The sequence below is a fragment of the Panthera leo genome, chromosome A1 (assembly GCF_018350215.1).
Source record: "Panthera leo isolate Ple1 chromosome A1, P.leo_Ple1_pat1.1, whole genome shotgun sequence".
NCBI classification, from domain to species: domain Eukaryota; kingdom Metazoa; phylum Chordata; class Mammalia; order Carnivora; family Felidae; genus Panthera; species Panthera leo.
Window position 1 is genome coordinate 68,471,106 of NC_056679.1, and position 23,259 is coordinate 68,494,364.

At 41.4% G+C, this 23,259-nt stretch overlaps 1 protein-coding gene and 1 long non-coding RNA gene across 6 annotated transcripts in view; one reads left to right on the forward strand and one right to left on the reverse strand.

Annotated features, from left to right (window-relative positions):
* MBNL2 (muscleblind like splicing regulator 2) overlaps nt 1–23,259 on the forward strand; it is a 158,105-nt gene that overhangs the window by 130,797 nt on the left and 4,049 nt on the right. For 2 of the 5 annotated variants that reach the window (XM_042929365.1, XM_042929384.1), the window contains one exon: nt 1,359–1,453. The exons of the other annotated variants lie outside the window; for them this stretch is intronic. In XM_042929365.1, coding sequence (XP_042785299.1) covers nt 1,359–1,453 — 95 coding nt within the window. The remainder of the gene's footprint in view (nt 1–1,358; nt 1,454–23,259) is intronic. 5 annotated transcript variants of the gene reach the window in all.
* Nucleotides 1–23,259, reverse strand: part of LOC122214358 — a 74,289-nt gene that overhangs the window by 4,155 nt on the left and 46,875 nt on the right. The window contains exon 2 of the long non-coding RNA XR_006199839.1: nt 3,664–3,783. This is a non-coding gene — a long non-coding RNA (uncharacterized LOC122214358). The remainder of the gene's footprint in view (nt 1–3,663; nt 3,784–23,259) is intronic.

Here is a 23,259-nt window from a genome sequence, read left to right on the forward strand (position 1 = left end):
TTTTTCCACCTGCCATTGCATGACATGCAGGGTCAGTTTTGTGCATGACACCCGCTACCAGTATTGGTAGGTTTCAACCTTTTTTTATGTGTCTTTTATATTGTGTACAGTACCTTCACTTGCTTGAAATTTATTTCCAAGATGGTAGAAATGCTTGAGGAAATGGTAGATCTGAAGGCTTATTTGGCTTTAGAGTTAATGTATAGGGTTTTTTTTTTTAAATGTACTTGTAACTTGAAGAAAATGACCATTTCAATGTGACCAGAACAGCAGAGCAACCACTTACAAAACATAAAACCACAAGTATTGCTTTTTTAATGATCTGTATTCTGTTTCTCTTTATAGTTTATATGGTTTAGCATAAGAAAAAGAAAAGCTTACTTTATCAGAAAGGCAGGCTAATTTCATCAGTGTTTTAAAGTTTCATAGTGGTGTGCCTTTATCTCCTCTTTGCTGTGTGTTAGAGTTATCAGAGTTTCCCAGAAGTATTTATTTTTAAAAATTATGAATGGATGTATTTTGAAAACCAATGTCTGAACTGCTTTGCTTTATGATCGGTTTTTTAATTTTAAGTGTTGACTTATTTGTGATGATGATTTGTACCTTAGCACTCCCTTAGATGTTAAATTTTAATAATCCATCGTTATCCCTACACATCCTGTGCCTTGGTACAAAAGTCCGTCTTTAGGACACGCGGATTCGTCCCATTTAGAATAAAGAGAAATAAACATTGGCCAAATTTGCTGGGCTGTTTCACAGTAACTGTGTTAGAATTAACACCAAGGCCTCGAGTTTTTGTTCTACCATTTATTAACCCAAAAAACCCCACAGCCTCCAGCAATTTCAGTTCAAAAAAGCAGCCCCAAATTGACAAAAATTTTCCGTCCCACCACAATGAGCTCCAAAGGAGGTCCTACCCCAAACTGGGCCTACACGTTGAGCCTTGGATGTTTTAGAATGACAAACATGAATATCGTATACCCTCACTTCATTGGACGTTACATGTCGCTTTTTTAGAGGAGACCGTTAGTACGTAACAACCGCAGACGCCGGATTGGGAATGATCTATTGTTAGAAGTAAAATGTTTATGAATACATCAACCAAAGTGATCCGCTTTGGCCTTTCTGGGAATCACTGATTATGTTTTAAAACTTCCTTTAATTGTACTTGTAATAAGCTATTTTCCCTTTTTTATTTCTCTCCCATGCTTCCTTGCTTTGCATTGTGATTGCATGCCATCTGCTGGTTTAACCCATGATGGCTTGCTGCTCTGATATTCACCATGCCAAAATACCACTTCTATTACCATAATGCTACACCCTCCTGTTCATTGCTCCCATGGTACCCCTCCTGAAAGTACCCATGATGCACAGCGCTACGTCAGCCACTGTCTCTGCAGCAACAACTCCTGCAACAAGTGTCCCCTTCGCAGCAACAGCCACAGCCAATCAGGTTTGCTCCTTTTAAAGCTTTCTTTCACAAATCCCAAACTCTAAATGAGTGCTGATATTTAAAAAAAAAATTCTCAGTGAGAATTTTTTTTTCATGTTTATCCATCAAATTTTATTTTTTTAATTAGTTTATAGCCAGCATTTATGGACAGGTTGCACTTATTTAGAGTTAACATTTACTGCAAATAATGATGTAGCTATGTTTTGTGTTGCACTGTTTGTTTTCGTACCTAATATTGTGTAATTAACCTGACAGGCTTAAATTCCTTTTAGTACAGCATTACGTATCCAGTGGTTTGTGAATTGCCACAGAGAAACTGTAAAAGCTGAGCCGGAAAACTGGCTATATTTCGATTCGGTTCATTCAGACCCTATCACCCGCCGGGGAGGAAAAAAGTTCTCCTCTGAGAAAAGTCTCCCCTTTTTCCTTCATGTCAAATTTGAGGTCTGAATGATTCTTGTCCACATCTCGCCTTGGTCGTATGTGCTCCCAAACTCACTGGTCCCCACTTCACAATTTGTGTAGATATTGGCCTAAGAACCAGAGCGTAGTGGAAGAGAAATACTAGGCACTGAGTTCACAAAGGCTGGATATAACTAATTAGGGGTGTTTAACTCTGTTGGTTTAACGCATGTGCCGGAAAGACCATGGATGTCCTATTTCTCAGTGAGAACCAGTTGGCTGTTTCCCACTCTGTAATCACAGGCTGACCGTCACCCTAACCCCAGCCAACCGACTTGCAAACATGTGCTCCCGCACGGGAGAGGCACATGAGGACTGGTGAGCGTAAACTCTTAACCTTGCCTAGAAAAACACGTTACTGCGCATGCCCTCCCTTCATAGAAGAGCAATGGTTTTGGTTCTGCTTTTTAGCTTAATTTTTTTTTTTAAAGTAAAATCGACCGTACTGATAAAAGATAAAAATAGATATAGGAGTAGGCCGGAAGGAAGGTCTGAGCTAATGGGAGAAACTGGGAGAAATCACGTCAGGTCATAAATGCAGATTCCAGACTGCATTTTGCAGGTGAGAAGGGCCGATTCACACTTTCTTTCTATGTTCAAGTGCGTAAGTGATTCCAGTGCTATGCGTCCCATCACGGAAGCGACAAGTGTGAGTGCACTTGAATGAAGGAATAAAAGTAAAATCCCGTGATAGGTCCGACTGTGTCCTCTGAAAGGTGATGAAGCGGGACAGGGATGGCGGGGGGGGGGGGCCACACGTGCTCTCAGAGGCAGATATAAACTAGCGATAACGCTTCAGCTCTCCCTCACCACCTCAAAAATGCCACATTACCTCTAAGGAAAGCCAACTCAGCTTCCAGACAGATATGATAAAGAATAGCAAGTAAGTTTCTTAGCTGGGAAGAAGATTCAAAAGAAAGGATGGGCTGGAAGAGGGAGAGACAATTTTCATCCCTGCTATAACTAGGTTCCCTTTCATTTGCTCGTTCGTAATAAGGAAGCTGGATGTTTGGATATTTAGGTCTGAGTCCTGCCTTCTTGAACCATGTTTTTGTGGTTGTTGACAGAATTTTTGTGAGAAAGTCCTCTCCTAAAAAAACAAGTTTGAAGTATCATATACTGGCATTCATTATGATGGAATTTTACTATACTTTATGGCAAGTTAAGCACTTTTTTTTTTTTAATTTTTTTTAACATTTTACTTATTTTTGAGAGACGTAGAGCAAGTTGGGGAGGGGCAGAGACAGAGGGAGACACAGAATCCGAAGCAGGATCCAGGCTCCGTCGGAGCTGTCAGCACAGAGCCAGACGCAGGGCTTGAACCCACCAACAGTGAGATCATGACCTGAAGTCGGACGCTTAACCAACCGACTGAGCCACTCGGGCACCCCAAGCTAAGTGCTTTTAATGCTGAGAGATCTTTCCTAAGAATGGAAAGGAAGTCAAGATAAAGAAACACTGTGGAGTTCGGGCATAAATTCCATTCATATGGTAAATACTTAATCACATATCATAAATATTTTTTCCAGCCTGGTGATTTTTTTTTTTTTTTTGGCTCCCTTTCCTGGGAAAAACTTTGAGAGACTGCACACCCGTGTGTGGGTTTCTGTACGTGGGAGGGTGGCAGGGGTAGGAAGCATGGGATATGCAAAGGCTAAGATATATCATTTTACACCAGACTGTGATTGGCAAGGGAACTGACAAGTTTAACTCCAGCTACATTTAAAGAGATATTATTAAAGGAGTACCTGACAGTAGCTTCGAGAATCCTAAATCTGTGTCTTGCAGTTTATCAGATATACTAGTTGCTGGGCTCCACTTCAGTGATGAAGAAGAGAAATCCTTTAGCAGCTCTTCAGGAAGGTCAGCTTGCTCAAGAAAACCACAGAAAAAGAAACAGTCGTAAATATAAATTTTTCAGATAGAATATTTTTTATGTATTTTCAACAAGTTTCAAAGAGCGAAGCAGCCAAACAAGAACTTGGAATGTCTTCCAGTGCCCCAGAATCCAGAATTCAGAGGATGCTGATGGCCTTTAAATGACAAGTCATTGTCTTGTTAATCTCACCCTTTAAACTCAAATGGAATCATATCCATGTGAATGATGTGTCCTTTAAACATAGTAAGTCTCAGTTTCCTCATTTGGGAGAGGGAGCCCAGCATTAGATCACCCCAAAGTCCCTTCCAGCCCTAAGATCCAGAAAACCTGTGGTCCCTTCGCTGCTATGCTGGACCCAAAGTATCAGATGTATGAAGCTAGACACTAGCGGAATGGCAAATAGTGCTAACGATTTCAGAGTTCAGGGCACAATAAGCATCTTGCCTTCTTTTTCCTTCATGGAGTGATCTGTCTTTAACAAAAAATGCGCTAGGGTTTTGACAGTCTTTCAGTGCATTTGATCAATTTATACCGGCAGTTCAAACAGTTCAAACCTCACAGGCATTTGTAATTAGAGACAAGTCATTCATAGAAGAAAGAAGATAGACCAAAACATCCCATGACAGACCCTCTGGTCCAGGCTTCCTTTACACGTGAGCCCGTGGTGAGCCAAGATGAACAGGTACAAACCTCGAAATTATGTTCTCAGGGCTGAATCAAGGGGCCAGCAATGAAAGTTTTCAATGAACTTAGACTTGTAGTTTGAAATGCAGTGAAGACAAAATCCAAATATTTGGGGGGAAATATAAAATAATCCTTTTGGTTGTTTGACTCTGGGCATAGCTTTATAAACAAAGATGCAATGAACAAATTTATTAGCAGCTATTTCCTCTTTCAGCTAAGGTCTTTGGGCCTTACTATAGAAATTACATTACATAATCATTACCTAATAAGATTGTTATTTACCAACTACTTATTTTGCACAAGATACTATTCTAAATGGTTTCTCTCTCATATATGTTACATTATATATCATGCCATATTTTATATTATATGAGAAAGGGAACGTATGTATAGATATACTCATGTAAGCCTTAATCACAGTCTTATGAGCACAGCTTTGGGCATCTCTGTTTCACAGATGGTAAGACTGAAACAGAGGTTAACTAACTATCTTAGCCAAAGTTCAACAGCGAATGAAGGGTCTTGCTGGAACTGAATCCCGGGCAATCTGACTCTAGAAGCCTTGCTCTTAACCACCGTGCTACACCACCTTTCTCATAATTATAAATACATAAAAGTCAGTTCCCTCCCCAAATAAAACTATCTTTCAAGTGAGACCCAATAGCAACACACTCTGTTGCTACAGGAGGAAATGAAGAAGCCTTGCTCGTGCAGCTCAAACTATGGTGAATCCTTAGGGGGGTGGGGGTGGGGGTGGGAGATGGCCTGAACTTGAGCTTTGAGCTAGTTATGTAATTGCCAGGTCGTGTTTGGAAACCATATAGCTGATACACACTATTGCAATATATAACCACATATGAATATTCTGCATAATATTATAACAGTGAGTCGAGTGAAAATTACAAACAGGATTTATACAAGTAAGATAAGAAGTAAGAAGATAAAAAGTCAAAAAGAATTCGTCCTTAGTCCTAGTGAAGCAGGCTCACGGGCTTCTTTTGGGTGAAACCCTTGCCCAGACTTGACTCTTACTTCTGCCCATCAACTAACAAATGGCCTGGTAACAAGGAAGGTCAGACATGAAAATGAAAATACCATATAAAGCGGTCTGTTTCAGCCCAACAGATAGAATGTATCAATCTATAGATGCCTATATTGGGAAATATTTGATCTCAGAGTACACATTAAAAGACGTAGAGGTATACAGCTTAGTATATGGATTGCCTAGTTTTTTTCATATTGCAAGAAATTTCATTTAACAAGAGTACAGATTGAAATTCTTATAACTTGAATTATTATAGGACTCTATGCTGTCATTGCTTTGTTATGTTTTATTTCAAACCTACATTCTGTTTCAAGAGGAGAGAAAATAGTTTCCGAACAAATACACTTCAAGTTTTAGTTTCTTCATTTATATACAGAGTTCATTCAGTTTACCTAATAACATCCTTGAAGACCCAGTTAAAATACAGTTTATACTGAGAGTCTTTCCCTTCATCCCGGCAGCTAGAAGTGCTTTTTCTAGCCTCTGAGTTCTGAAAGGACTCTACCTGCACGCTCCTCGGAGCATCGCTGGAAAGAAGGAATGGCAAGCGCACATGCGCACAGGCAGGCATCCGGGGAGGAGGCAATCTGATTGGTCAGAGCCTTAGTTTCCGGTGGGAGGGGTGGTGGTGACTGCAGTTGGGTTTGATTCTGACCTTACAGGACCAAGGCAAAGGGTTTTGCCTGATTTGGCCAATAGAGGTCTTTAAACAGGATAGTTGACAGAACAGAAGTCTGGGGAGAGTGAACAGATAGATTTGAGGCTGGAGAGTCTATGGAGACCATTGAAAGGTTTTAACTGAGACGGTGGCCACTGGCAAGTGGCATACTTTGTCTTGCCTTTGCCACTTACATGGGGAGAGTTACTTTTAACCAAAGAGAAACATAAAAACTCATCCCATGGCAAACGCATCCAAATATTAAGGTCCTATGGCACAAAAAGAAATTTGGGCTGAGGTGGAAGATTAGCCATAGGAAGTCGCTCCCTAGGACCTGAATTAAGTCCCTTCAGGGACAGCAGTTGAGTGGACTCACTGGTCCCATGTCTCCAGCGTGCTTACTCCTAACATGTGCCTTTCCGCTTCTTCCTAAATGAGACTTCAGAACCACAGAAGCTCAAAGACCTCCCAAGCCTTTGCTCGAAAGAAAGAGCCCCTCCAGATTTGGAATGAATACACACCGCCCATGTTTCCACAGTGAGAGCTACGTGGGCAGTGAGGGCGATTATCCATCTAATTCATTCTGGGAAATGAGACTGTGCTAGGAAGAAAAAGTTCTTGAACTTGGATATTAGGAAGCTTTTTATAGAGCACCCCACCAGTAACTTTTTTTTTAAGTTTATTTACTTATTTTCAGAGAGGGAGGGGGAAAGGGCAGAGAGAGGGAGAGAGAGAATCCCAAGCAGGCTCTGCACTTTCAGCACAGAGCCCCATGCAGGGCTCAAACCCACTGAACTGCGAGATCATGACCTGAGCCAAAATCAAGAGTGAGATCATGACTGAGCCACCCAGGTGCCCACCCCCCAACCAGTACCTTTAAAGCTAGGGAAAACAAATTATATTTCTGGCAATATGTTAAAAATCTCTCAATCATATCTACAAAAAGTGATGACTCAGGTTTAAAATTATGACCTCAAAGTCTTGTCACATCTTCTAAACACTCTCCAAAGATTAAATCCATTTAACAAAAAGTTGACCTTAGGAAGAGTTTATTGAAAATTAGTAATATACACATATAATTCTCTATTTATGAGAACATATCTAAGTCAGAAAAATCCCATTTTCTATACATGCCAGTTATAAATTTACTGTATCTGATAATCAACTTCAATAATATCGTACCAAAAAAAAATTACACGCAACCAGATTCATAATAGTATGCTTTATCTGGCCTGCTACAAATTACTTGAGAGGGAAGAATAAAGATTAAAAGCATCAAATTTTACTTCTCACAAATAAATGTGAACACAACCTCAAAGCTATTTGTATAAAGATTTTTGGATATGTAAGTTAGCCTGTACTAATGAAGAAATCTAGAAAGGTAAGGTCATGTTTTACTTAAACTCTCATCTCAAAGAGTTTTATAAAACATCTATTATGCAAAGCCATCTGCCAGGACTATATTCAGATAAATGTAGGAGGCATTAAACACTCCCCACTATTCACCATTTGACCCATTTGGAGCCTGTTTTTTTTTTCCCCCACAAGAAAAATCTTGGTTCTGTAAAGCATTGGTGTGGGGGAAGTGGGTTCCTGGGAGACACCTCTGCCAAAACACACGGTGGTAACTGGCCTCCAAGTACGGATGCTCGAATTCCTTTCTCACCATTTGCTCATTCCTGGGAACAGACTGTAGAAAGCAGCTGGGACCCAACTATGTTGTGCTCCAGAGAGGCCCAGAGGGCAAGTGTCAAAATCAAGCCCTTGTGAATAGTACTCAGGTGGAGAACATCCATCTCAGCATTTGACTTCCCACCACTAAAGCTCCTTAGCCACCTTGCACGTTTTGCTCATGTCCTAACAATAGAAGGGGGTTCCGTTTCAGTAATGGATCGGGTTGCTTCAAATGAGGCAGAACTGCCATATTAAATATTTTGTGGAAAGAGGCAGCAGTGAGTAAGCGTGGGGGGGGGGGGTGAGATTGGAGCCTGCTATAGCTCTAAGTAAAAAAAAAAAAAAAAAAAAAAAAAAAGCTAAATGTTTTTGAAACTGCAGGACTTGCATTCAGTTAATGCTATTGGCTAAAGCTGCTTGGCAATTTAAGTGTAAATTCCATGGCGCAGTGCAGCTCAGGCATCAGGATCCAGAGGGAACCATCCGGGTCAGAACACTTTTGGGTGAGGGGTGGGTCTTGGATCTAGGACAGCCGTACAGAAGCAGATTGTTTTTGCTCTTCAAGAAATCAGAAAATAAGAAGACAATAGATCTTTTAGCTTTCTGCCTCAGAGGCAGCTGCTTTGCAGGCCAAACGACCCTGAGGTTCAGTTCATAAATGTGTCTGCAGATTCTCAAAGGAAAGGCTAAGTTATGTAAGTGTCGTAATCTAGTGCATTTTCATTTTTCATGAATAATTTACACCTCATGGTGAGAAACTTGGGTAGAATTCTTTTCTATGGAGCACCTAAAGACATATCAGCTCCAATTTTGTGCAGCTGAAGAGAAAATGTCAAGGGTCCTTATGTGGGACTTTACTGCCTGGTGGATTGTCCTACTTATTATGACTCAAATCCCATCCTCTTTTGCATTTTGATGGAATTTGGGGGGAATCTTTTTAGATTGAGAAGTTCTTTTCCCAGTAGTATTTTGGCTTCTGTTGATAGTAATAAAATCATGCTCAACTTTCCTAATTTGAGGTTTCCGCTTTTGAGCAGAGTGAATATACTGTTCATCCTGTATGTGTGTTTATTTCAGCTGTAGACCTGCACGGAAAGAGACTAGCTACCACGCAGGAATTCAAATCCATTTTCAAGGGCTGAAAGATGAATGGGGTCTCATTCTTAATAAAAGTTGTTAGGAACAGAGTACAATTTTGATTTATAGGCATTTAGCTCCCCAAGTTCTACCGCTGCCGCCCGCCTTCCTGCACTTCTTACCAGCATGATTGGGGTGTTGGCAGCCTTTCTGTGTGGGCAGATGGAGAGGAGACATCCCCACCGCTTCCTGATGAGGGGGGAGGGACAGCCAGCTGACCCGACTGTTCCTTCACTTACTGGATCTGATGCCACCACGTGTCACAGACAGTTGCCAGTTGGTCTGGCCTCTCAGCCCCTGCTAGCATTCCCTCTGGGCCACATCGCTGGGGGTGACGACTCCAAGGTCAGACCTGGCTGAGTCTGCTGATCATTCTGGAGGCTGCCACTGTGGACAGGGGCTAGATACCGGGAGTTTACTGCCTAGTCAGAGAAACACGGAGCAATGGGAGAATGCCAGCAAACGAAATAGTCGGATACTCAAACGTTACTACGTGGGCGGTAAGCTCCGTGGCAGGGCCTTATCCCTAAAAGGGCTGGGGAGTAGGTCTGGAGGGGTATGTAGGAATTTGACAGATAAAGACAACTGTGAAGCATAAGGGGCGGAGATGGGCATGGGGTGAGGGGGAAAGGGGACAACCCATATGAACGTACCACCATTCTGCTTTACGTGTGTCCTCATATTTAACCCTGTCAGATGGGCCCTATTCTTCTATTACATGTGGTGAAATCAAGGCTTAGATTGGCCACATGTGCCATCAGTAGTAGAGCCTGCATTTGACCCCAAGTCCATCTGACCCTGAAGTCTATGCCTCCCCCTTGCCCCGCATTCTTCCTCAGTAGCCTATGTGGTTCACACAAGAGTTTTAGAATCAGTCCTGGACTTTATCCCACAACAGAGGCAGATGGAACAGCTATTACTTTATCAGATCTAAAGGAGGCGGGTGGACCCTGGCTCACATGGGCAAAACAAAGAGCTCTAGGCCATAGTGAGTGGGAGAAAGAGGAGAGGGTGCGTTTGGGCAGGGCCGGAAAGTTCAGTTGTGGAGGTGAGAAGGGATTAGTTACTGAGGGCTTAGGAGGACAGGATGGGAGCAGGGCAGTGATGAGTTAAATCAGAGACTAGGAAACGCTAATCTACCACAAGTGAGTGGGTGGGAACTAGCTGGGACAGGCTGAGGGAAGGTTCACTAAGGAGGAAGCTACCTCATCAATGAAAAGATGAACTTGGGATGGAGAGAAAAGAGGAAATATGGGGAGGGATAGATAATTAAGAATCAGGAAAGTTCAAAGGCGCGTTTTGATCCTTTGGCCTCCCAAGGGTCTTCTCCCGCTTCTATCGTATCTGGATTTCACCAACTTCCTCCTCCCTGCCACACCAGCCTTCTCTAAGACATCTCTGCAATGACTCACATAAGAAGAACAGTTCTTGTTGACACATCTTCACTTGTATTTGTACTATGAAGGACCAGTTTGTTGACCACTATTCTCTGACGTTGGTTCATGAAAAAGTGTAGCATTTAGAATCTAATCTGCTGGAGCTTTTGGTCTGTTTCACTTTCAGTGATCAAATCATATTATTCTTTCTATCATTGCCTTCGCTCTGGCGTTTTCAAAGGTCCTCAGAGCTTATGTCGATGAGCTTCCTGTCATCAAATGCAGACACTCTTCACTGTTCACCACAGTCTGGAAGCAGCGTCATTAAGCTGGTCATTGTAAATGTCACCCATTTTTCCATAGTCATGGTTATATCAGGCATTGCAGGTCTGACTGCAGACCTGCATCAACTCTTCACAGTCATGAAAGACAGTACACCATAAGAGAAATTTACTGCAGTCCTGCCATACTCCCACAGTAATATAAAAAAGGAAACTAAAATGCAAGTTGCAAATTGGAACAGGAGCCCAGGTGAGCAGGACAACTTATCCAAGTCACACAGATATTGACAGAGCCAGGGCTGGAACCCAATTATCTGTGTCCTTCTGAGAGTACTGCTTTTTCTCTTTCACCACACTGCCCTCCTGAGAACGTGCTTTAACTGATCATTCCCCCAGCCACAAAGTAGAGAGTGCAGAGAAAACACACAGACAACTCAACAGCTCTCCTTTATGGAGGACTTTCCAAGAACCAGACGTTGTGCTAATAAGCCTTTTATATGAATTATTAAAACCCAAAATGGCCCTGTAAGGGACTAGTCTTATCCCCATTATGCAAATGAGGAAACTAGTTTCAAGAAGCCGAGAGGCTTGTCCGAGATCATCGGTCAAGTGGCAAAACCAGATTCAGAACTTTTCCAAGCCCCTAACCTGCCATTGCACAGTGAGAAAGACCTAGAATGGTTAAGTGACTTGCTCAAGGTTACATGAGGGTTCGAAACTTGCCTCCTAACACTGCACTTACCCCACTGTCAAACCACAACACAGCAAGAATATGTGAGCTACACATTTGTTTTTGAACAATCAATAGCTTTGCTTCCTTCTTAGAACTTAGAAAAGTTTTTGAGGAATCAAAAAGATACCCAGGGATGTTAAACTTGATTCCTTCTTTTTCTCCAAATATATTTTCCAATAATAATTTCATAGCTCTTGCATGAGTCATTCTTTCAATATTTGTCATTGTTACACTGAAATGTTTGAAAGGGCCAGAGAACCACCTTAGTTATGAGAATTCGGGAGAAAAGGAATTACTTGAATCTATTCCTATTGTTCACCTTTTCTTTGCTCTTCTCTGGCCCTTGCAATGTGAAGGATGGCCTTGAACAAGGAGAGAAGTTTAAAAAGGGAAAGCTAAGGAATATGTCAAGAATGAGAAGAAAACCCCATTGTACTCCTTTGCCTTGGAAAAAAAAAGGTGTTTAAGTGTTGCTTTTTTTTTTTTTTTTTAACATAAGGTCATAACATAAGTCCCCTGTCTGCGGTGTATGTGAGGCCCAGGAAAAGACAGGTGTATGTGGAGCTTAGGACAGGACAGGTATATAGGGGACCCCAGGACAGGACAGGTGAAGGTTTGAAGACAGAAGCATGGATGTGTGTTAGACGAGACTGGTGTGCAGAAGTGTCCATAAATCGTGGTTTGCTCTAAGCAGAGCGATACACACATTATTAGTAAATGCTGTCTATACCTTGTCAAAGTATTCATGTTTTGTGGCCTGGCCCAGGAAGCTAACTTAGGTGAAATATTACCAAATAACAGTGGTCACACGTGCTTCCTACCACTAGGCACTCATTAAATACATGATCTAATCCACACAACTCATGAGTTAGGGACAATGATCCACACTGTAGAAATGAGGAACACTAAGAATGATAAGTGTTGAATCACTTGCCCGTATAACACATCCAATGGGCCTAGAACAGGCTTGGACAGGATCTAACTCAAAAGAATCCTGCCTGTCATTGGATATTAACTTTCTACTACAGTGGACGCTGATCATCATACACTGATGACTCTTGATGCTTTTATAATCAAAGATTTTAGTTTGAAAAATGATCAGTATGAGTGACAGTCAAGACTTTCATGAATAAACAGAGAAATCCAGCTTATATTTATTTAGTTGTCAGTGACAGGTCAGGATACACAAATATAGAAAGGAGAGTAACTATATTTGACATTTTTAGTATGTTAATATCATCAAAATCAGATTTATTAACAACATAGATGGAGGGCAATACAGATCATATAATACTTAAATGCACAATATTATTATTTGAATGTCCATTTTAAATAGAAACTGAAACGAAATTTTATTTATTCCCTTCCCTTTTAAGAAAAGGGAACCAACACTTAACAAAACCAGATACTTACTATACATTGTTTCATTTACTATTCAACAGAACTCTGTGAAGTGTCTTATACATTTTCCAGAGGAGAGCAAACATTAAAGAATAAATTGTTTAAGATTCAAGCAGGTAGGAAGTGACTGGACAGTTTTAGAATTCAGGTTTACCTGCCTCCAAATCCTGTTCTCTTGGGTCTCCACCATAGAATGAGATTGGAGTTTATGGTCACTGTAGGACTGGGATGAATCTCTTTATATGGTTCCCTTTAAAACGTCTAACTATTGAGTTTAACTATTAGTTTTTAAAGTTGTAACCATTTAAGAAGGAAGTTCTAATAGAAACAAACCTCTTGAAATCCAAGTTCAGTATCAGAAATAGTCTGAAAATACTGTTGGTTGATGAAACCATAAGGAAATTCAAATTTTAGTCCAGAAAACAACAGCTAGAAAGCAGATGGACAAGGTCACCATTTCACCCTTCCCAGGATGGTAAACTGGCAAATAACTTCTGGCTGGAAAGAGTCTACCAAGAGGAGTCCTCTCATCCAGGGCTTTTCATTTTTTTAATTTTTCAAACAATGATAATTTTAAGATTTTTTTAAGTTTATTTATTTTGAGAGCAAGAGAAAGAGCACAAGCAGGGGAGGGGCAGAGAGAGAGAGAGAGGGACAGGGTTGAGAATCCCAAGCAGGCTTGGCACCATCAGCACAGAGCCCAATGTGGAGCTGAAACCCACAAACCGTGAGATCATGACCTGAGCCAAAATCAAGAGTTGGACGCTTAACCCCCGGGCACTCCTAAACAACGATAATTTAAAAGGAGAGACACTGTTTTTCTTCCCAGTCTCCATAGAACCTTACCTTCACACCTGTCTCAGGTGAATTGAACATCACTACTTGGGAATAAACGTTTGGGGTGGCTTGGAGGAGGCAACTCAAAGGAGCCACTAGGAGGCTGTCTGGTTGTAAGCAAGCCAGGGAGCTGAATTAGAAAGTGAGCCTAGGAAGCTGATGACAATTCAGGTATGAAACAGAGAGCCAGGGATCCCATTTTAAAGCCAAAAATGGGGAGAAGAGAAGGAAAAAGGAAGAAGGAAATAAGTATTGGGGGGAAAGGGGGTGTAAGGAGTTATTCTTTAATGGGCATAGAGTTCCATTTTGGAATGATGAAGAGGCCCGAAGATGGATGGTGCTGATGGTTACTCAGCAGTGAGTGTACTTACGCCATTGAACTGTACATTTAAAAATGGTCAACATGGCAAGTTTTAAGCTATGCCTATTTGCCACAATTTTCTGAATTGGAAAAAGGATCTGAATAGACATTTCTCCAACGAAGCAGGGATTAGGATTGGAAAGAAGACATGTGATTGTACTTTTATTAGGTCCATCGCATAAAGTTATTTTTACATGACAAATTATTTTTTGTGGCTGTGTTGTCTTTTAAGAGTTCTGTTTTCGTAAAGCAGGCAGCTGCGTACACAAGCAGATTTGTCCTCAGTGAGCCATCCTCGCTGGAAGCGGGGTCTATGCTGAGATGTGAGGCCGTAACAACAGCCCAGTGTTCACTCGGTGGCAATGCACCTTCATACCTTTTCTCAACAGACATTTACTAAGAACCTAGTATGTTTCGTGTAAAATCGACATTTCTGGGAATACAGCATTTACAAAAAAATTTCAAAGTTCATTTATTTATTTTGAAAGAGAGAGAGGCAGGGAGGAGCAGAGAGAGAATCCAAGCAGGCTCCACACTGTCAGTGCAGAGCCTGATGTGGGGCTCAGACTCACGAACCATGAGACCAGGCCCCAAGCCAAAATCAAGAGTCAGCCGCTTAACCGACAGAGCCATCCAGGCACTCCTGGGAATACAGTATTGAACAAAACAGTCCCTGTTCTCATGAATCTTACCTAATGAGGGTGCCAGGCAGTAAACCCACATGCAAACAGTGACAGTTCAAGCACTTCTCATATAATAAGGATCATCTCAAAAAGTAGAAATGCTCAAAGAATGGTCCTAGCCACTGAGTTTTGATAGAGGACAGCCATAAAGAAATAAAAGAGAATATAGAGGAGCTTTCTTTATATATTTTCTTTTTTCGGTCTCCATTTTTGGTATTTTGACTCCCCCTGGGAGTTATTAGGGAAGACAGATGGTAACCTGGTTTAGCTACCCACCAGCCTGCAGAGGTACCAACATTGTGCAAGCAGAGTGAGAAAGCCAGGCTCAGAAGGTCACGAAGCTTGCTGATGGCACAGATAAGCCTCCTGAAATTCCAGTCCAGGACCCTGATTTTTCCTTTGCGCCATGATTTTACACACAATTAAGTAGTTTTGTTCACCACCTTCTCTCTCTCTCTCTCTCACTCACATATGCAGACACACAGGCAAAGCACTAAAATAGGAAAAAAAAATACTAATTTTGCTGGAAATTTTGTTAGATGGCAGGGTCATCCCACCAATTCCAGAAATGTGCAAGATGAGTATGAGACACATTTCATGGCTTGCATGCAACATTAATCTTACCATTCCTTTTACTGAATCTTAGCATTTGGTTACTTTTCCACCTTTAAGTGTCCTAAAAGCCAGTTCTTAGCAGGCTGGATTATACATTCTGCTCCACTGTTAAAATGAACACCACAGCCAAAATGTGCTCAGGATTCTAAGTCCAACATAATGGAGGTGGATATAAAAGCAGGGTATTGAGCAGGATTGAGGACTTTATGTTGAATCCAACAGGATCTTGTTTCTGTGATTTTTTCTTGGCCCAAATCTTCAATTTATTACTGGAAGCAAAACCCCATATTGAAAAGAGCAGGTATAAATGACTGCTCTGGAAATCTCTTTTCCATTGCTGCATAAACTGATTTTTAAAGGCATAAAAAAAGTTTTCTTGGATTCCACCTTCATGTCCAGGGGTCACCTTCCGTGAATAGCCTCTGAGGTGGGCAGCCTATTTCATCCCTGGTAGCCTCACTTGCTATACATCTCACTGAAAATATTCTAAATATGAAATATCATATTTAGAAAAATATTTTCTAATTTTTCCCTATAATGTTTTAGAATATTTTTTAAGTTCATTTATTTTGAGAGAGAGAGAGCACACACATGTGCAAGTGGGGGAGGGGCAGAGAGAGAGAGAGAGAGGGAGAGAGAGAGAGAATCCCAAGCAGGCTCTGTACTGTCAGGGCAGAGCCTGACGTGGGGCTCAAACCCACGAACTGTGAGATCATGAGCTGAGCCGAAATCAAGAGTTGGAAGCTTAACCAACTGAGCCACCCAGGCACCCCAGAATATTTTCTCAAATAGTGTGGTACAAATCTTGTATACTGTGTCTGATATAGTAGAGGAATTTAGCCTTCTTTCGTATATAGAAAGTCCTTAATTTTAACAGTGTTTGTTCAAAATTCCCTTTGTCACTTGGTTTGAGACTCAAATAATGTTTCCATAGAGACAGTGAGGAACTTGATGGTAAGGTCTCCAGGTTGACCTATCATAGTTTACTTAGCTCATGACATTGCTCAAGGATAATACTGTACTAACAGCATGGGACAGGCCAAATACCATGTGCATGGACGTTTCTGTATCTTTGAGACTCAAGAGAGATGCCAAGAGCATATGCCTAACTCAAAGCCCCAGACAGCTGTGTGATAGAAAAGTCCTTCGCTTTCTCTATCCGCTGGGAGTAGAGGAACCATCATCCACGGTGAATTCCTTGGCTAGGATGTTTGCTGGGGAAGGTCGGTGGGGTAGGGATGCAATGCACGGTGTGGAAGACAGAAGTGTCAGGCATGAATAGGAAGAGAAAACCTGGGACTTGTCCCTACCCGACCACCAGATGCATGCATCCACCCTCCTTCCCATTTTCCTTGGTTGCCACGGCCTGATCCCACTTCTTTTTTTTCCTGGCTGTCGTGTGGCCCCTCCAGTCTAGGGTCTGGTTTCATTTTCGTTTTGTCTTGACTTCTTCTGGCACTTGCAGAGCAAACATGGTGTTATGGCTCCTCTGTTCCAGAACAAGCACCCGACACCCCTGAACACTTCTGTAGTATTACAGGGAAGCATGAGGAACGAAAAAGTCTCTCATAGGCCTTTTCCTTCTTTCTCATTTATATCCTACAGGAGAAAGAGTCATCCTTGGATGATCTATGGATTTTTAGGCGACACGAGGGCTAGATTCCTGTCTCACTGTAAAACCAACAGAAATGATCCTCAGCATCCCCTCAAGGGACTTGGATTGGTTGAGGCTAGGTGTGGGACAGATAAGGGGATCATGAGTAGAGCCTCACTCCATACTTACAAGAATCTAGATTTTTCCACATGTGACATGGAATCATGTGAGAAGTGCAGTCTTACTCAAATCAAGAACTTCCATGTATGTATTTTATCCAGATAAATCCAGATAATACAAATTGTCAGTGTGGACCCTGGTCAGTAATCTTCAGTGAGACCAGGGTTATTGACTTTCATGCAAAACCTCAATTATTAATATTTTTAAATGATCAATTTTTATGTATTAGAAAGTATATCTGAAGAATCTTTCTGTTCAAATATTATAGGATAGAAAATTTTAGAAATGAGTCCTCAGCAAAATGATATGTCATTGAAAACAAAGGAATTAGAACTTTGGATGTAAACTTTCTGTGAAGAACAGAGGACAAAACAATCATCTGACTAACCTACTCTTTACGGTCTGCTAAATACTGTGGGCATTCCGGCTGCCTTGGGTTGCTCTTTTTGAGTGTGAAACTCATTGCCATATTTGAGAACTTTCTTCCACAACCCGCACGTGTGCCTAGCCTTCCTACATACATGCAAGCCCATTTTGAAATCAAGTCAAATGTGGCACAAGATGTTGCCTTCTCTCAGAACAGTATTCCCCCAAATGATGACTGGGACTATTTTCCAAAGTGTGTTTTCATATACCACTAATTATCTTTGACTTGTCTGTGTGGTTCAAGTTTACACATAGTCTTGAAGTAGGCCAGAGTGCTTACAAATGTTCATTTATTAACCCGTATCATTAGAACTGCTCTGATAAGGCTATGGTCACTGAGACCAAAGACATTTGCTTTTGACTTTAGTAATCCATTCTGTGATTAAGTACAGAATGAGTTTGCAGCCAAAAATGGACCCATGGGCCTCTGCCTTTGTACATTTCGCCTCAACCAAAATACTTCACAAGTTTGGCCTCTTGGACAAAATTAGGGAATTTCAGACAGTCGTGACTGACATGAGAAGTACTAGAGAAAAGACGGAGAGAATATTAAACAGTAGACAGACTGAAGGAGGGAGGGATGCCAGTAGATAGTAGTGAAGAGAAACATGCATGACAGAATAGAAAGAAAAAAAAAACCCTGTAAATAAAGAAAAAAAAATATTAGCCTGGTGAGCAACAAGCAAGCTTCCCTAGCTTGGCCATAGTTGCAGGAAATGCCATTCGGTTTTCAATTTTTTAATTAATAATAAGTTCTGTTTAAAAAGATAGCAAAACATCCTTTTAAAAATTACCTTCCAAGGAAACAGGGCCTTGTAACCATGAAACAGATTGTCTAAGGAGTCAACCAAGTCTAGAAGTTTTCTTCAAGTGGCTCTTTTTTTTCTCCGCCTTGTTTCCGTCTTTGTGAGTGATTCTTCCCCAGCCTGGAATATTTTTCCCTTATCGATATATAACAGGGAGTAGGGGAATGGTTTATTTTTCTCAAATATTCCCTAATTCTGAATTTCCCTGAAAGACTACAGAGATATATATTGCACAAAGGGTTCTTTTCCTGCCCCCATTACTATATCGCACTTGTGAGTGGTCTGTTGGTATGCTACTGATGGCAGCTTTGTGGGATCGTGTCCTCAGTAAATACTTTTTCAGCGTTCCATGCACCCAACAGTTAATACGTGCCTCCCTAGACAGTAGAGATGTAAAGATGAATGAAACATGGCCTCATTCTTAAAAACTTTGCTGTGGACCCAGTTAATGCAACAGCCTTGCTCAGAAATGTGCATTAGAGATCCCATGCTAGTAGTATTCAGATGCACTGAGATTCCTTCAGATTTCAGCAAAACCATACAAACATAGTATGAGGCATATTTTATCTACATCATCAAACTCAACACTCCAAAGACACTGTTGGATGGCTATTCACAGGAAGATTTAAGTAAAACATTGTTCTTCTCTTCTAATTATTTTGTGGTTTGGATCCGTAGGAACAGTTGGTCTTTTCATTGAAATGTTTTTCGCATCAATTAAGCCAAGCAGTAAGGGTTCTTACTGACTTTAATATTGAGCTAACATTTTGAAAGATAATTCATCTGGCATCCCATGAATCTTTGTCATGAACACATTTATATAACAAGTATGAATATTTCTGGAAGTCATCTGGAAGCTCACCATAACCTAGGGTATTCATATGTTCAGTTCCTGGCTATCCACCACGAGGCAGAAAACTCAGAAAGTGTTAGTACTTGGTGCCTCTGAAGCCTGGAGAAATCCTATGCTGATCTGTCTTCTTTGGCTAACTAGCTAACCAGGGCTAGTTAGTTCAGTGGTTGAGTGGATGATGCTGATGCACTCGAGTTCAGTGTTTCAGCCTCTGCATGGACTATTTTGCTTTCAACCAAGTGCATTTCTTACTCTGGCCAGCTGGTTTTCAAGTGTCCGCCAAGGGTAAGAGCATATGGTTGGCTCAGCCAAAATCTAACATCATCTTGGAAGAGAGAAGGCAATGTGGATATTTCCTATCTGGTGAATCAGTAAAGGGAGGGACAGTATTTTTTTCTTAGAGGGTGCCTGTTGGTCAAGTACCCTATTCCTTTGGGTGAAAGTCAAATGTCTGCAAGTTGCAGGATTAACTCCCCAGTGTTGCCTACAGCATTGACTGTTAGCTGGTTCAGGAAGCTAGCAATCCAGGCTTAATGGATATCTCCTCCCAGTAAGTAAGGCACAAACCAGCATTCAGCCCAAAGATATATTTGACCCACAGAGTTGTCTTCTATAATGTCAAGTAGTTGCTGAATTCCCATCCTCTTTTGGAAAACAGAAAGGCCAAGCAATGTGGAGCCCAGGTTTCTGCAGGTAGCCATTGGCTGGAGCTGACTAGCTGCTCCGCCATTCCTTCCAGGCACGGGCCCTCCCATCTGCCACACTCCTTACCTGACCCACTCACTCATGTGCATTTCCTGCCTGGGCCCCGTAGTCAGTCAGCTTAATATGCAGGGACCCTGTCTTCTTTTTAATAAATTTGACTGCTGTTGCACTATGAAGCAAATGGTATACGCACTTCCCGGAGGATGCAGAGATTATTAAATGGCTGCTCATAACACATTTGAGGGGAAAACAACCCATTTGATATTCTTTGGGGCCATTCATGCTTTGTCTTCAGCAAATATGTATTAGACTAAGTGTATACTGGGCTCATATGGGAATAATTTAAGGATATGGATTAAGCAGAATCATTAGATTCTCAAATCTGACCACCTGAAGGAAATGCTAATTAAAAAGTAGACTCCACTGCAGCCAAGTAATATTTTTTGCATCACCGATACTCTTGTTACAACTAGAGGGTCCACCAAAGAGTTATCCCTGAGCTCATAATTTGAAATCGAGTGTGTCTTTATTTTAAAAATAGTTTTAAAATGTTTTAAATTGCCCAATATTGTGGACATCAGCTAGTCTCATTTTTGTGTGTTCTCCTTTAGTGGAAAAAGGAATTAAAAATAATACTTTTAAAAGTTCAAAATATTGATTTACCATACAAGATTGGCTAAAATCTTATTTTAGACCCTTCTTCATCATGGTTCTCCTTCTATGAGAAAAGACTTAAATTTGAGAGACTGGTCTATCAGAGAGATGAACAGAAGTACATCCTGTTCAGTGTATTTGATTTCTTTCCCATCACATACCATACTGGGGTCCCCTGAGGCTGAAGCAGTGGACCTGTGACTGGGAGGAGGGGCTTCCACTGCTGTGAGCAGACACGTGTACAGCAGCCACTGGGAGGAGCCCTGGGTAGGATGTGGTTGCCCCACCCCCACCCCCGGGCAAGGACCAAGCAGCCCCAGGGTCCCTCAGCAATTTCTCCCCACATGGCTCCTGCGGACAGTCACTGCTGCCTCCAACACAGGGCTCCATGCTGTTTGCTCTAGACACTAGCCCACGGCCCCGCCTTTCCCTGGTTCCCAGGCTCCCACAGGGCTTCTTCTGAGCACTGATCTCCACTGGCCCCATGAGAGGTATAGACACGTCCTTTGGAATCACTGTTTTCCCCGGTCATCGCAGACTGTCACTATACCCTGGAGGGGACTCCCGTGCCAGCAGACAGAATGAGCTAACAACTCTAACTCATGCTGGTTTGCACAAGCACTTTGTACGTCGTGCAAGCCAGTTAAAACCATTTGTGCTGCTTTTCCTGTGTGTCTGCAAAATATGACTGGCAATACTGACCTAGCTCTTAGGGCTCTGGTAAAAATCGCTCAGAGCCTCCCAGAAAATCAGGGAGGCATCTATTCAAATTACACCAAAACAACAATGATGTTTCAGAGAGGAGATTTCTGGGGAATCCAGTGTGGTAGCCAGCTCTCTGACGTGTGTGTGTGTGTGTGTGTGTGTGTGTGTGTGTATATATATATATATATATATATATATATATATATATATTCTGGCAGACCCAGGGGCCAGGGGAATTTTCGATTGCCCCTTCCAAGAAAACACAGGAGGTTGAGGAAGGAACTTTGGAGATCAGTCTCAGTTTGGGCAAGTGCAGGACAAGAAGGGTGCCACTGACAGCCAGTCTATCGAGGTCACTTTGGTGCACTGTGATTTAATTAACTGTTCTTTAAAATGGACAGGCTGAGGATTAGGACTTGTCAAAATCCGATTCATAGCCCATGTTTCAGGGCCACGTATAAATCTGTTCTTTTAAGAATGCACATTTTGTACCTAAATTGAAATATTCAGACACCCACGCAAGGTTTTGATCCTGCTGGCCATTAAAATTACAGTGGAGATTGAAGAAGTCTTTATGTGTAGAACAAATTTTATATGTCCATATAGAATTAGTAAGAAAGAAAATCTCTGAGAAGACGCAGCAGGGAAGCATACAAAATGTACCTATTTGTCTTTATTTTAAAATTATGTTTCTTTGCTGTGAATTAAAAATATAATCTGACTAAAGAAAAACCAGATTTAAAACTAGACAGAAGAGCCCTCTTTACTACTTCCAAATGGCTTCCCCACACCCTACCCTCTATACTCCCTACCCCCCCCCCCATCCCCCCCCCCCTGCCCACACACACTTGGCTCTTCTCTTCCCTCCAGGGGTCTCCCTCCAGCTGGAATTTGTTCTGTCCCCTCCGTGGGCCCCATGGCCTGTCGTGTCCCACATCCTATACCATCAGAAGTAGCAGTCAAATGGGTGGTAGCTGTATCAGAGGCACTCAATTGGTAACTGTTCCTCATCTGGACTCCTGTCTGCATCCCCAGACTGTATTTCACCCCAGAGTACACTTAATTCAGATTGTACCAGCAAGCTGTATTTCTCAGGGGGGAGAAAAAGTAATAATCAAATTACATTTTCAAGAAAAATGCTACCATCCAAAAAAACGAAACACTCAAAGCTTTCTTACCTTCTAAAATCAAATCTCTTGGACTTCTTGAAGCTCATGGCTGCCAGGAGAGTTATTCATTTTTTTATACCACATACGATAGTCCACAAGTTAGGCAAAGACATGGCCAGAGTTTCCCGGTGTAGAGGCCAGGTGGCAGTAACAGCTGACAGATAGTAGCATCGGCCATTCTTGTTTATGTCTTTATCCATATAATGAATTCTATGTAAACTGAGGCGGAGGGTCCAGGCAAGCTGGGTGAGTCCAGTTAACTCTCTCAGTTAACTTCAAGGTTAATTTACAATTCCTTTAAACCCGAGTGGTTGTACATGTCTCTTTGTCAAATGTAAGTCCAAAGCGTTGCTGCGACTAATTTCTGCCATACAAATTTCCCCTTTGTTAGGCTTTCTGTAGGATACCTTCCTTTCCAGGCAGTTCAGAATATCACTCTATGTGGCACTATAGTGTCAGTAAGCAAGAATGTAAATATATTCTAAAATATGTATTATTTATGTATCAGTTTAAGAAATTGCAAAATTTTGTCCCATAAATATTTTAGGGAGACTTGCTGAAGTAAAAGAATAAAGAGAAAAAGGACATGATTTGATGTCCTGGGGCACATTCTTATTTGGAAGCCTTATAGACAGGACTGAAGCTGAGGGATTAAATAGAATAATTTCTATTTAATAGTCAAGTCTCTAAATCCAAAAGTGAAGTTACAATACGACCAGCTGAATTTGGTATTAGCAACTTGCAACGGGCTCTTCAAGGATACTGTGATAATATTTACATATAAAATCATTACATCTCATTTTTATTTGTGTATCAGTGTGCCAGGACATCAGTATATAAGTATACAAGACAAGGAATGCTATTTTTCCCAGTTAATTTTAAATTCCT